Consider the following 12,712-nt stretch of genomic DNA (forward strand, 5'->3'; position numbering starts at 1 on the left):
GCTTTGTATCAAATACTCGGCATTATGTGACCCTACATAAAAAATTTATTGGTTAAAGGTTTTTTTATTTATTAGGTGCGCAACTGTGCAGCTGTGTCTTCCAGTTTCCACGGCCTCCACCGTCAGCTGCGACATTTGTAGTTTGGTGAAATCGGCTGCGTCGGATCGCATTGCTATTCGTCTTGCTCTTTCTGATCCTTCGCACTGGGCTGCAGTATTTAATACTTGGTGTTCTTAGGAGACTATATTACCGTCACGTACAGCATGAATCAGAACGGCTCTGGTGAAAATGGCAAGGGGTAAGTATGTCTACGTTCGATTTGTACTGCGCGCCACTGTTTGAGCAGAATCGGTAGCACCCGATCCGATTTTCACTTGTTCGTCGCAAATTCGCCGCTTTTTGCTTGGTAATGATTGTTTTTGAACGCGTACAACTCGTTATGTTAGCGTAATGCTACGTTTAATTGAGCTAAATACCGAACTCGGTATTTCGAGACTCGAGACCGTAGTTCTGGAGCCTGTGCTTTTGATGTAGCGGGTTGTTACCACCTCTATGCGGCTAAAATTGTGGCACTTAAGTGATTGAAAGAGCACTTTCAGCTCCTTTTCGCGTGATTCGTTTTTATTTAATCCAATTTTTAATTTTCACGCGTATGAAGCGATGTTCGTTCTGTGGTCTTGGCGCTTCGACTTAACGCGCGGCACCTCGTGCGCACGCGCAGTTCTTTTTATCGTTAGTCCTACGTGTTCATGCCGGCTCCCAGCGAAGCTGCGTCGAAAATGAACCGGTATTTATTGAATATGTGACACTTTTCTTGTTGCAATATTTCACGTGATCAAATGTACTAGGCTTGTTGTATAGCTTCACGTTTTTGTTGTGTATTTAGGTCTGTTCGAATTTTCTTTTTGTTGCTTCGGACCGGTTCTGCCGGCGGTCGTAAAGGTTTCCCTATGAACAATGGAAAAACGTGGCGCCATTTTAACGCCATCTGCGCCCGCTGGAACCCTGCTGTTCATCTTGCGCTGACGTCGCGATCACCAAAATATGAGCTTTTAAATAATTGGCCAGTCGCAGCGCGCACACGTAACGACGCTGACGTGTCGCATCTGAGAAGTTTGTAAGGCTTGTAGAAGCTTTTGAAACGTGGCTTGGGAGCTTTTGAAAACGGTTGAAGGGCGTTTTTGCACACCCCTTATCCGCATAAATCTGTAACGACGCAAATTCGGTTACTTTTTATGGTAAAGAGCCGTCAAAAAATAAAATGTGGTAATAAGTAGTTTTTGTTCAGTACAAACTGCATGATTAGGCATTGCCGGTAGTTCGGTATCGTATCGATGACGCCTTGAGTGCAACGATGGTTGCCATGCGCAGATTATAGCAAACATGAAAGCTTGCGTTACATTGCTCGTTTTATGCAGTTCCACGTGCCGTACAAGTACACGCTTGAGCATTCAAGGTCGCGTCCACCCGGGGTCTCGATTTCGCCATCGAGACGCTGCGGGTTGCCGTCCTTACATTCAATAAATGTAGTAAGCTCAGATTACGTAGTTAACACGTGAACGTCGGCATTTCTGTGATAGCGTTAGAAAACAAGGCACAAGTAAATAATCCGTGCATGTTAGCGCATTGACTAGGCTTTATCGGAAAGATTAAAGCGCAGCCACGCGGGCATGGTCTTATTTTGTGCCAAAGCACTTGCCTACGTTGTTGTGTAAGCGTGGGGAAGCGATTTCCTTTCAGGCCAAAAATCTACACTTTTGCCTTGCTGTCTTGTACTTGTGCAATTGAGCCTTGATCTGTACTTTTCTGCGTGTAATTTTCTGTATTTTGTTTATGGTTCTTGGAAGGTGTAACCTTGGCATTCAGCAAGCTTGAAAGTGTTAAACGTTCATAAACTTAATAAATTACTCTAACATTCAGTGTTGGTTTTAGGTAGTATTCAGTTATACAGAATTCGTGCCTTCTTTGCAACAGTTTCTACAGGTCTCGGTCACGGTCTCCAGTGGACTATGACAGGGACCGCGATTCAAGCCGCAACCGCAGGAGGTCAGACTCTCGCCCTGATAGACGGTCTCGGGCACCCTCTGACCGGCGTGTGTATGTTGCCAATGTGCCTTTTGATTGCAAGTGGACCGACATCAAGGACCTATTTCGGGATAAAGGTGTGTGCACAGCACATATCGAGCTGCTCCATTAACTACAGTGTACTTTCGAAATTGCATTAGACTGTAGTTTAGATGCAAAAAAGATGCCCATGAACATGACATGACAAGAACTTAATTACCCGCCGTGGTTGCTCAGTGGCTATGGTGTTAGGCTGCTGAGCACGAGGTCGCGGGATCGAATCCCGGCCACGGCGGCCGCATTTCGATGGGGGCGAAATGCGAAAACACCCGTGTACTTAGATTTAGGTGCACGTTAAAGAACCCCAGGTGGTCGAAATTTCCGGAGTCCTCCACTACGGCGTGCCTCCATAATCAGAAAGTGGTTTTGGCACGTAAAACCCCATAATTTAATTTTTAAGAACTTAATTGAGGTCCTGAAGAGCTCACGTCCAGGGGGACCCGGGATGAGCCGATGGTTTCACCCATGACGGGACTGGCAGACAGAGACCCACCGCAACATCGTGGGCCTTATGGACGGCCTCAAGTTGTTGAGGTTCTGGACACTTGAGGGCGGATTCCCAGGAGTCCTTGGTTTGAAGTGAAGAGGCCTCTAAGGCTGGGCACAGCCAGAGCATGTGTTAAAAGTTACAACATTCGTATCCGCAATTGCGGCATCCCTGCGAGTTTTCCTGATTAAGTACATTAAGCGAGGAGTAGGGTAATACCCCTGACACACGGGCACTCTAAAGTCCTTTAGGTAAGGGGACATCTACCGGAAAGGCGTTCAAGTGCAGTGACACACGACAAAGGAGTATCTCCTTTACGGCAAAGTTCCTTTTCGGGAAAGGAGATCGCGCAACTACTTCTCGGGCGGAAAAGGAGTTACTCTCGCACACAGCGTGCACAACTCGTCAATAGAAGGAAACCTGCCACACAACTACGGTGCCCATAGGTATTTTTTTTTTACCTTGTGAAAATGTTTTAATTGTTAGCGGTAATACAATTTGTCGAATAGTGAAGATTTCCTCTAGCTATACTCTCAAACGCTCGCATAAAGTTGCTAGTGCTGCCATGTTGAATTCCGGCAGTGTCGTCGTCGTTTGCTGCGCGCATGTGGTGTGTTCACGTCGAGAGATGGAGACTGCACAATCAGCGCCCGCAGGAAATACCTAGAAGAAACCACAGTTGTTGGAATAACACATTGAATAAATCGCGTTAAGCCTGCGCGCACATAGGAAGGGACGACAAAGACGTGAAAAAGGACGACAGAAACGTGGGCATCACCAGAATAAATAGCACGCACAGCAAAGCACCGGCTGCACATAGTTGCTGGACCAAGTTAAATGGCTGCTAACAACACAAGAACGCGAATAAAATAAACGACTATAAGCATTATTAGCCATCAACAATGAAAAAAATATTTTTAGGTTCTACAGTAGCTAAGTGTAATACGCAGCTTTTTAAGAATGTTTTCTCTCTTGTGGCTTTAACAGCCAGCGCTATTTTTCTTGCAGCGTTCATCTCAGGAACTACCTAAAGAAGTTCAGTGCGGTGCCGTGTGTCGTCGGCGCAATTCCTTTCTGCAAAGGGTCCTTCAGAGTAGCAAAAGGGGTTTACTGGAAAGGACTTTAGTTTTGCCCGTGTATCAGGGGTATAAGATCTAGTCTGTAGCATTCTAAGTGTAGAGGCATGGGCCCTGTCATGCTTGGGGTGTGGCAAGGGGAAAGTTCTACGGTTAAGCTTATAATAAGTGGTAACGTCATGATGTGTATGGAGTGGGTCTTTTCCTAAATCTGTGAGAATTTCTGAGGCCCCAGGTTCGGCTGCGCGGTTCGTGAGGTCACGCGCAGACCTGTGGGTAGCCTCATTCAGGTTAATCCTATTGGTCCAGTGATATCCCTTAAGTGGGCAGGGAACCATGAAATGTGGTTCTTCACTTCTGATAGTGAAGTCCTGATCCCGAAGGATATTACTTGTTGTTTCTGCTACCAATCCGGACGAGAAGGAGCGGATGGTCGAGCGTGAGTCCCAGTGTATAAAGGCTGGCTTCTTACGACTACTTATAGCTAAAGCGATAGCAGCCTCCACCACATGGGACATCTTGACCCTTACAGAAGCTGCGTTAATGATTTTTCCGTCTAGGTCTACCACTGTTGTGGAGAATCTTTCCCCTGTGGAATACTGTGCTGCGTCGACAAAGAGTGCATCTGGCTTGTGTTGATGTAAATTTTGTAGGATTGCACTTGCACGTGCATTCCTCCGGCCCACGTTATACACAGGATGGATGTTACGGGGTACAGGGTCTGTTACGAAGTGAGACCTGGTATCTTTGCTGAGAGATTTAGTGGGTTCGGTGCTATACCGGGGTTCAGTGACGGCCTCCTCCAGTATTTTAAGGCCAGGTTTAGTGTCAGAGAGCCGACAGAATCAACTCTGGGTATGCAGATGCCCGTATCTGAATAGGAAGCGAGTCTAGTGGTGCTAATCCTTTAGTTCTACCTCACTGTCTCGCTTCTCTGTACAGGACGAGAAGAAAGGAAATTAACCGAGGGGCTCGATTTTTATTAATCATACCATGAGAAGCCAACAAACAAGGTTGCCAAGGACAACGTAGGGGAAGCTTGTACTTGCTAATTGAATTTACAAGTACAAGTAATTTCCCCATGTTGTCTTTCCCCTATGTTTGTTTCCCCTATGGCGTCTTTGTTTGTTGGTTTCTCATATGATTTTCTGTACAGGAGTAGGTCTGACTTTGGGAGAGAGCGTCAACCCTGTGCTAACGAGGAAATCCTCTGTGATGTTAAGTTGCCTGTAAGCTTTCCTCTGATCTGGCTAGCGACCGTCCGGGGACCCAGATAGTGATGTCGTCCGCATAGATGACATGCCGGACATCTGGGATGCCAGCCAACCTCTCGGAGAACCTGTCCATAGTGATATCGAAGAGCAGGGGGACAGCACCAATCCTTGGGTTTTGCTGAGACTACCTAGAGGGAAAGGCCCTTAGGTAACCGTCCCAACTCTGACGAACATGCATTCACCAAGGAAGGATTTACTAAAGTTAAAAAATCCATGGAGTGCTTTGGGAGGCAAATTAAGAGACCTTAAGCAGACCCAAATTGATCCACTACATTTCAAATCCTCGAAATGCTTTGGGATGTTGTATCAGTCTCACACAGACAGTTCTGATCACGATTGGGGCCGAACTGGATTGAGTGTTGCTATATGGTCATTTGCAATTGCGATCAGGCCTATTGATCGCGCGATCGCAGGCTGATGTCTGCGCCCTCCAATGCAGTATTATGAAAATGCCATAACCATAAAGTGAAGGTGTTCAATAAAAAAAAAAGTTTAAGGCCCCTTTTTGTCAGCAATAGCAAGTTGTAAAATTATAATATTGTCCAAATTTAACTATATCTTGCAAAGCTGAATTTGTAGCAAAGGCATTATGCAGTTCTAAGTTGCTGACAATCAGCAGACGATTATAACTCTATTCGGATCGTTAGACCGTGCAGTAGTGACCATTGTTGATTGCAATCAATAAGTCCCCCCTGGATCAGCCCCGATTGGAGTCAGAAGTGTATGTGTGACAACGATATAAAACTCTAATTTGTTAATCTAAATTTGCCTAATCACTGAATCTCAAATGTACCATATTTAAAAAAAAATTGCCTATTGCATGCAACTAACCTACTCATTTAGCTGGAAGAGGCAAACCTTAGTTTCATAAGTAATCAAAATGCATAAAAAAGTAACTAACATATCAGCATTCAGCTTTTTAATTACTTTAGTGATATCACATGGCACGTCCACTCAGAGGAATTTTGAAACTAGCACCAGCTTTGAGATGAATGCTGTGTATGGAGAGAGTCTTTTCCTAGATCTATAGGAATTTCTGAGGCCCAAGGTTTGGCTGCGCGGTTGTTGCACTTAATTATAACAAAATGTCTTGTGTCCGGTATTTCGGTATTTAATCAAATCTAACAAACACATTTTTTTTTTTCTATAATGTGGGTCCAAAAATTGCATGTGTGTTAGAATTGAGTAGGATCCTAAATCTGCATTACCATATCTCCATCGGCATTTCAAAATGGCCGCCTCGTGCACGCTTCGAGCCTAGCTGCTGCAGCTTCCCTCGTGTGCTGTAGTATGTGTGCTTAGGTCAGTCCGCTGTCTGTGTTCCCGTTTTCTGCGTTTGCTTTATCAGCGTGGAAGTGCCAACTGCGAAGACGCACAGAGTTCATCACAACACCGCAATTAAAAGGAAAGTAATCGTGTGTGCGGTGATGGACGGAAATCTGGCTTCATCATGGGCGTTCGCAGTTCCCAAAACTTGTGTGCAGCACTGGCGCAAACAAGAGAGGTGTTGTACTTTGGTGACTGCTGTATACGGCACGGTCACGTGGCCCCTATCTTGAAAGCGATCTGCAATGAAGACAGTCTAGGCAGCTGTGTTCTCGTCGCTTAGTTTGCATTGAAGCAAGAGGCTGCACAGTCACTTCGCTCACTCCAGCTGCTGCACTTTCTCATTCCAGTGTTTTGATAGTTTCCTCGGTCATTGAGTGAGACGTGTTCACGTTTGCTTGTGCACACATGGTACCATGCTTGTTAATTTACTTAGTAAACATCTATAAGTTTACATGGTACACATGGTACCATGCTTGCTCATTCCAGTGTTTTGATAGTTTCCGCGGTCATTGAGTGAGACGTGTTCACGTTTACATGGTACACATGGTACCATGCTTGTTAATTTACTTAGTAAACATTTATAAGTTTACATGACCAATAAAACCACTATCCTTACTTTTCGTATAGCTGTCTACTAATTTGCTATTGTAATAGATACTTTGCCTTTAGGGTGAAACTGATGTTCTTTTATTGCAACTTTAGTGCATTGGGAGTAAATAATTCATTTTCTAAATGATAGAAAGTTGTATTGCTGTAAAGATTGAGGTGCGCAGCACTGTAAAGGACTTTTTATTTTTTAGGTCACGGCAGTCGGGTGCACATTACAATCAAGGGTGCGTTAGAATTGAGTAAATACGATAATATGCCTGTTGTAAATTACGGCCCGCACCCACATTGAGCAGTGTTTCAGATCGTTTCTGTTCATGCGTGCAACCCTCTCTGCTTCTCGGACACCACCATCAGGCACTCACTGGTTTCTTATCACCTTAGGCAAACAATACATTCCTGCACTAAGTCCCTCATCATTTGACTTGAATTTGCATCTTCAGCAGCCAAACATTGCACAAATCACCGTTGCAACAGCGTTTACAGGGAATGGCTGCAGAGCTTTGTCCTGTGAGAATGTGAACACTGTCAACTGCTGCACTGTGCGCGGCAGTGACGTGAGTGCAACCTATGTATTGCATTAGCCAAGTGTATTCTACTCTACTGTTGGTGTTGGTTCTGGCAGCAGAGTTACGTTCATGATTATGCCCGTGCCAAAAATTTACACCAGCAGCGAAGTAGAATATACTTGGTTACTGCAATATTAGCTCAGTGTTTGTCTATTTGAACTCTGTGATGACTGAAACAAGTGTTTCATCACATATTTTGGTAATGCATATCTTGAAACTGCCGTCATTCACTGAGTTAGTTCTAATTGGATGTGATTTGCAAACTCGCGTACTACAGTTTGTAAATTATAATATATGCCCTAATGTAATTAAAAGTTAATCAGTTGTATTATTAATTACTTGATGTTATATTTAGTTTTCTGGTGCAAGTGATGTATTTCTTGTAAACTGCTGCGGTCGCCCAATGTCTATGGGGTTGTGCTGTCAGCTCAATAACGAAGGTATGTCTGCTGTGGCAGCCACATTTTAATAACGGCGACATGCAAAATTATGAGGGTACTCAGATTTTGTTGCATGTTAAAGAACACCAGGTTGTCACAATTAATCCAGAATTCCTCATTGAGGCATGCCTCACAATTGGCACAATTTTTGCACATAAAACTCCAGAATCTAATCTGTCTCCCTCTCGGAGCAGTCCACCTTGTGGTGTCTGTATCCACCCCCTGAAACAGTCGCAGGTGAAAAGAAAAGGGTGCAGGGACAGCAGAATAAGTGAACATCCACACAAAGGTGACTGGGCGAGCCTAATTCCTCACAAGCTCAAGGAGTAAAATTCTGCTACAGAGGCCACTGACGAATTTGAGAAATTCTGTTAATTCTAAAGAAAAAACAAATGACAAAAAAATTTCTATGGTCGAGCTAATCATGTTCGCTTTGCGAATTTGGATTTTGTTTGGAGGAAGGTATTTGTATTGAATTGCTACATAGACAAGTTGCGCATGTTGGCTGGGAGTGTTGCTGAGCAGTTCGAATAGTGGACACTGCTATAGCCATTGCTACTAAGTAAGGCACCTTTTCAGAACAAATTGCTTGAAATGTGGTCACGTCTGTCTTTTTTCCCCCAGTTGGTGATGTGTCCTACGTAGAGCTGTTTGAAGATGAAAATGGCAAGTTCCGGGGGTGTGGGTGAGTACTCCAGGGCAGTCTGTTCCTATGCGCTCATGCTTTGTCATTTTTATCCTCGGAACCTCTACTCGCCTAGATGGCTCAGGGGCTGTTGCGTTCTGCTGCTGAGCGTGTGCAGTAGCGGGGAAACTTATGCAAACTGGTGTCCGTTCATACTCAACAAAAAACAGCTCAAACAAAGATGAGGATCAAGAAATTGAGGCAGGTAGGCTCACACACTTCTCTTCTTTTTTTAAATCTATTGTGGAGGCGACGATGCATCAGATTTTGGGAGTGCATCCTCTGCCCAGGCAAGTGTCGCATAGCAATGGAGGCATGTCTCTTCCTTCTTTCACCGGTTCACATGCCTATTCCTTCCGCATTTCTTTCTGTGGCCGTACTAGCTACGCACGCGGAGAAATGTAACCTTCGTACACGCAGAGATGTCACGCGGTTTCACTTTGCACTTTTGTGCGCTTGCACTTTCGAAAAAATAAGAAACATCGCGCTTTGGAGGCGACATGGAGCTTCCTCTTTTGAGTAGTTTTCTCAGCATCAGCAGCTGCTTTGCTTCTGTTACTAATTATGTGCTTCAGTGGTGCGTGGTGGCGGAACCTACGGAAAATAGGAACAGCGTGGGCCAAGAGTCAACTGCAACGTTTTCGTGGATAGTTCAAGTGGCAACAACTTACAAACTGATGAGTGGGCGGAATGGTTAATTTTGGGCCTTTCACTGTAATGACTCTTCAGAATAACTAACAATTTCTGGCGGTCCCACATAATTTGTTATATCGAGATTTGACTGTAGTTCGTGCGGTCACTGGTCTCTGAGGCACACTGGCTTTAGGGCACTTAGGCTGCTGTGTGATTATGTTATGAGAGAACAAATGGTGCCCAAATGTCAACGACTGCATCATTTCATTTGCTGCAATTGGGGTGGCATCATAGCACGGCAATTCTTTGTGCGGTCATCACTTCACTAAAGTCGTATCTCGCAAATGTTATTTCAGAGCGAGCACAACCGTCCTCGATGCATGCACCTTAGTGCAACTCGGTTCGCGACAAGTACGTCACTTCGCAAACGGACAAGCTAATGCACAATGAAATGTTATTCGTGACTAATCACTAACCCCCCAAAAAATAATTTACCGAACGTAAGCTCACTATACTCTTGTTTGAGCCTGCATGAAGCATTACTGCGTTCCTGTTTAATTTCCTGCTTGTGCGGGCGTGGCACCATGCTTGTTAATTTACATAGCGAATGTTTATAAGTTTATATGGCCAATAAAACTACTATCCTTACTTTTCGTATAGCTGTCTACTAATTTGCTATTGCAATCAATACTTGGCCATTCGGACAAAACTGTGACTTTTTTTTATTTATCGCAACTTTAGTGCACTGGGAGTAAACCTTTCATTTTCCAAATGAGAGAAAGTTGCATTACTGTAAAGCATGAGGTGTGTAACACTGTGAAGTACTTTTCTTTTTATTAGGTCACGGCAAATGGGTGCATGTTACAATTGAGAGCGATTTTTTTTTTTTTGGTCACGGAAAACGGGTGCGTGTTAGTATCGAGTAAATACGGTATTTTGGAAAGGCCGCATGTAATCTGTGGGCAGCCAGAGGGCTTCTGCTTTTGCAGCTTTGAGTTAATGGGGGTTTACTGTACATTGGTTGTGCACATTTCTTGCTCTCTCCTTCCACTTTCCAAACCTTGCTCTTTTTCCACCTTGGAAAAATTTGCTGTTGCAGCATTGATATTGTAATTGCTGTTGCTAGCTGCAACAGCAATGCTGTTGCAGCTAGCATGACTTAGATGCGAGCAATTGAGGGGTCATTAAGACCATTAATGAGAAGAAAACCTCATGCACATATGTGTGCCCTTCCAGGGCTTCTGTGAAATGGGAAGTCGATGCTTGTCAGCGCATCCTGCCGTTTCTCTTGCACTTCTTCATTGCTTTCGGCTACTTTAGGCAAGAAACAAGTAACAGTAGGCAAGGCATTTCTATAAGAATTACACTCATTCCAGATAGGCATAGTATAACCACTGAGAGCTGGACTGCTACTTGTATTTTAGTTGTTTTAGTGCTGATCATGTGACCAGAGTTTCACTGATGATAGTAGGCGAACTTTGCCCTGTACTGATACCATTAGTATTGCGCATGTGCTCATGTGTTGCTTTCTTTATGCAGGATTGTGGAACTCAAGGACAAAGCCTCTGTGCCCAAGGCAATTGAGGTGCTTCACAGATATGAAATGAAAGGCCGATTCCTCGTTGTCAAGGAGGTGAGTCCTGAGCATGTTAAATGCTTTGTATACAATGTTTCAGTTCGGTGAGCTAGCTCTTGTCAATAATGCTAGGTAAGTGTTTGGCACATCATCTTAAAACATCAATAAAGAGCATGGGACAGCATCCTCTATTTTGCTGAAAATGCTAATGTGCAAATGCATTTAGAAATTGGCCCAACTTAATCTAGGCTTTGTCTGAAATGCTATAAGATGCTATATTTCTGATTGTCAGCACTTGACTGTGATCATGGCCACCCACCATCTAGCACTTTTGCTTGCGAGAAATGCTTCCTGCCTTTTTTAACTGTTACTTGACATCCATAATGCAGGATTTTGACGTGGAGCGTGACCGCTATGGTCGCCCAATTCCTCGGGGACGGTCAGGTGGTGATCGCATGATGGACGACCGTGGCAGCCGCGATGGCGATCGAGATGGCTATGGCCGCGGTGGTGGCGGCGGCGGCGGCGGTGGCGTTGGTTTCAACACATATGGATTGAGCCCTCAGTTCCTTGACTCTCTCGGTATTGTGGGACCCCTCTCAAACAGAGTGTTTGTGGCCAATGTAAGTATACACTGTCTCATTTGCATGTGTAATCAAAAATCAAGCTCTGTGAAGGCTATTGGGAATATCTGTTGTTGCTTCATCCGTGTTTAAGGGGTGACACAACCTTCGCATCTCGAAGAATGGCCAAAAAATAGAATTTCGAAAATCACATTTTCAATTTCTATTCCTTTTTTCTATCTTTCCATTTTAAAGCAAGAGCTTTAACGGGGGACGCGGGTTTTACATCGCGAAAAATGGCAAAAAAATCTATTTTTTGAAAATAACATTTTAAGTTTCTATAACCCTTTTTCTATCTAATACCCAAATATCATCACTGTAAACCACCTAGAAGTGCTCTAAAAAATTCGTTTTATTAGCCAAGGTGGCGAAAAATTTCGCGGAAATCAAGAAAGAACAGCGTTTTTCACGCCACAATATCTCCGGAACGGCACGACCGAGCGCCGCCATCTTGGTCTCGTCGGAAAGCGCATTTCTCCGTCTTCAAATCTGCCGCTCAGCGATCTCCTCCATACAGAAACAAGCGCACAAAAAGCAAACGATTGAAGGTCGTGCCGGAGCCTGCGATTGGCCGCGCCCGCCACGTGACTCCAGCGCGGTTCGCCATTGGTCCGGCGCTCGCGTCGTCTGCTCGGCTCTTTGCACCTCGCGAGTTTGATGTCTCCACCCGCCGTAATCTCGACGTGTCAAAACGGGCGCTACGCGGACATCGCAGTAGCGTGGCCGATCCCTACGCTTGTGGACGTTTCAGACTCGCGGCTAAGCATTCTGAGCATCGGCGACGCGGACTTCGCGACCAAGATCCACGCGCGGAATCCTCGGACATGCGGCTAAGCCTTTCAGCACTCGGTGTTTCGAATTCGTGACAAATTCGTATCGCGCACGCAATCCTCGGAAACGCGGCGAAACATTTCGCGCATAGGGAGTCTCCGACTCGGCGATCATGCATATCGTGCGCGGACTTCTCGGACCGTCACCTAATCATTTTGTGCATCGGCGCCTCCGACTGCGCGAACAAGCGCATTGAGTGTCGACTCCTCGAGCCCGCGACTAGGAATTTCGCGCGTCGGCACGTAGGACTGCGCGAATGAGCGCGTCGAGTGTCGACTCCTCGAGCCCGCGACTAGGCATTTCGCGCGGCGGCACCTCGGACTGCACGAATAAGCGCATCGAGGGTCGACTCCTCGAGCCCGCGACTAGGCATTTCGCGCGTCGGCACCTTGAACTGCGCGACTAAGCACATCGCGCGTCGGCTCCTTGTATCTGTAGCTATGCATTTCGCACATCGG

At 45.3% G+C, this 12,712-nt stretch overlaps 1 protein-coding gene across 4 annotated transcripts in view; it reads left to right on the forward strand.

Moving 5' to 3' along the window:
- The first annotated feature begins 117 nt into the window (after positions 1 to 117).
- rump (heterogeneous nuclear ribonucleoprotein rumpelstiltskin) overlaps positions 118 to 12,712 on the forward strand; it is a 32,202-nt gene continuing 19,607 nt past the window's right edge. For 2 of the 4 annotated variants that reach the window (XM_050189603.2, XM_072286372.1), the window contains exons 1-5: positions 684 to 788; positions 1,976 to 2,163; positions 8,531 to 8,591; positions 10,764 to 10,857; positions 11,190 to 11,423. In XM_050189603.2, the coding sequence (XP_050045560.1) occupies positions 751 to 788; positions 1,976 to 2,163; positions 8,531 to 8,591; positions 10,764 to 10,857; positions 11,190 to 11,423 (615 nt within the window). In that variant the 5' untranslated portion in view covers positions 684 to 750. Of the gene's footprint in view, positions 300 to 682; positions 789 to 1,975; positions 2,164 to 8,530; positions 8,592 to 10,763; positions 10,858 to 11,189; positions 11,424 to 12,712 lie in introns of those variants that run through there. The other 2 variants (XM_050189606.3, XM_055077308.1) reach the window with 2 other exon arrangements.

Source organism: Dermacentor andersoni, chromosome 2 (genome assembly GCF_023375885.2).
Source record: "Dermacentor andersoni chromosome 2, qqDerAnde1_hic_scaffold, whole genome shotgun sequence".
NCBI classification, from domain to species: domain Eukaryota; kingdom Metazoa; phylum Arthropoda; class Arachnida; order Ixodida; family Ixodidae; genus Dermacentor; species Dermacentor andersoni.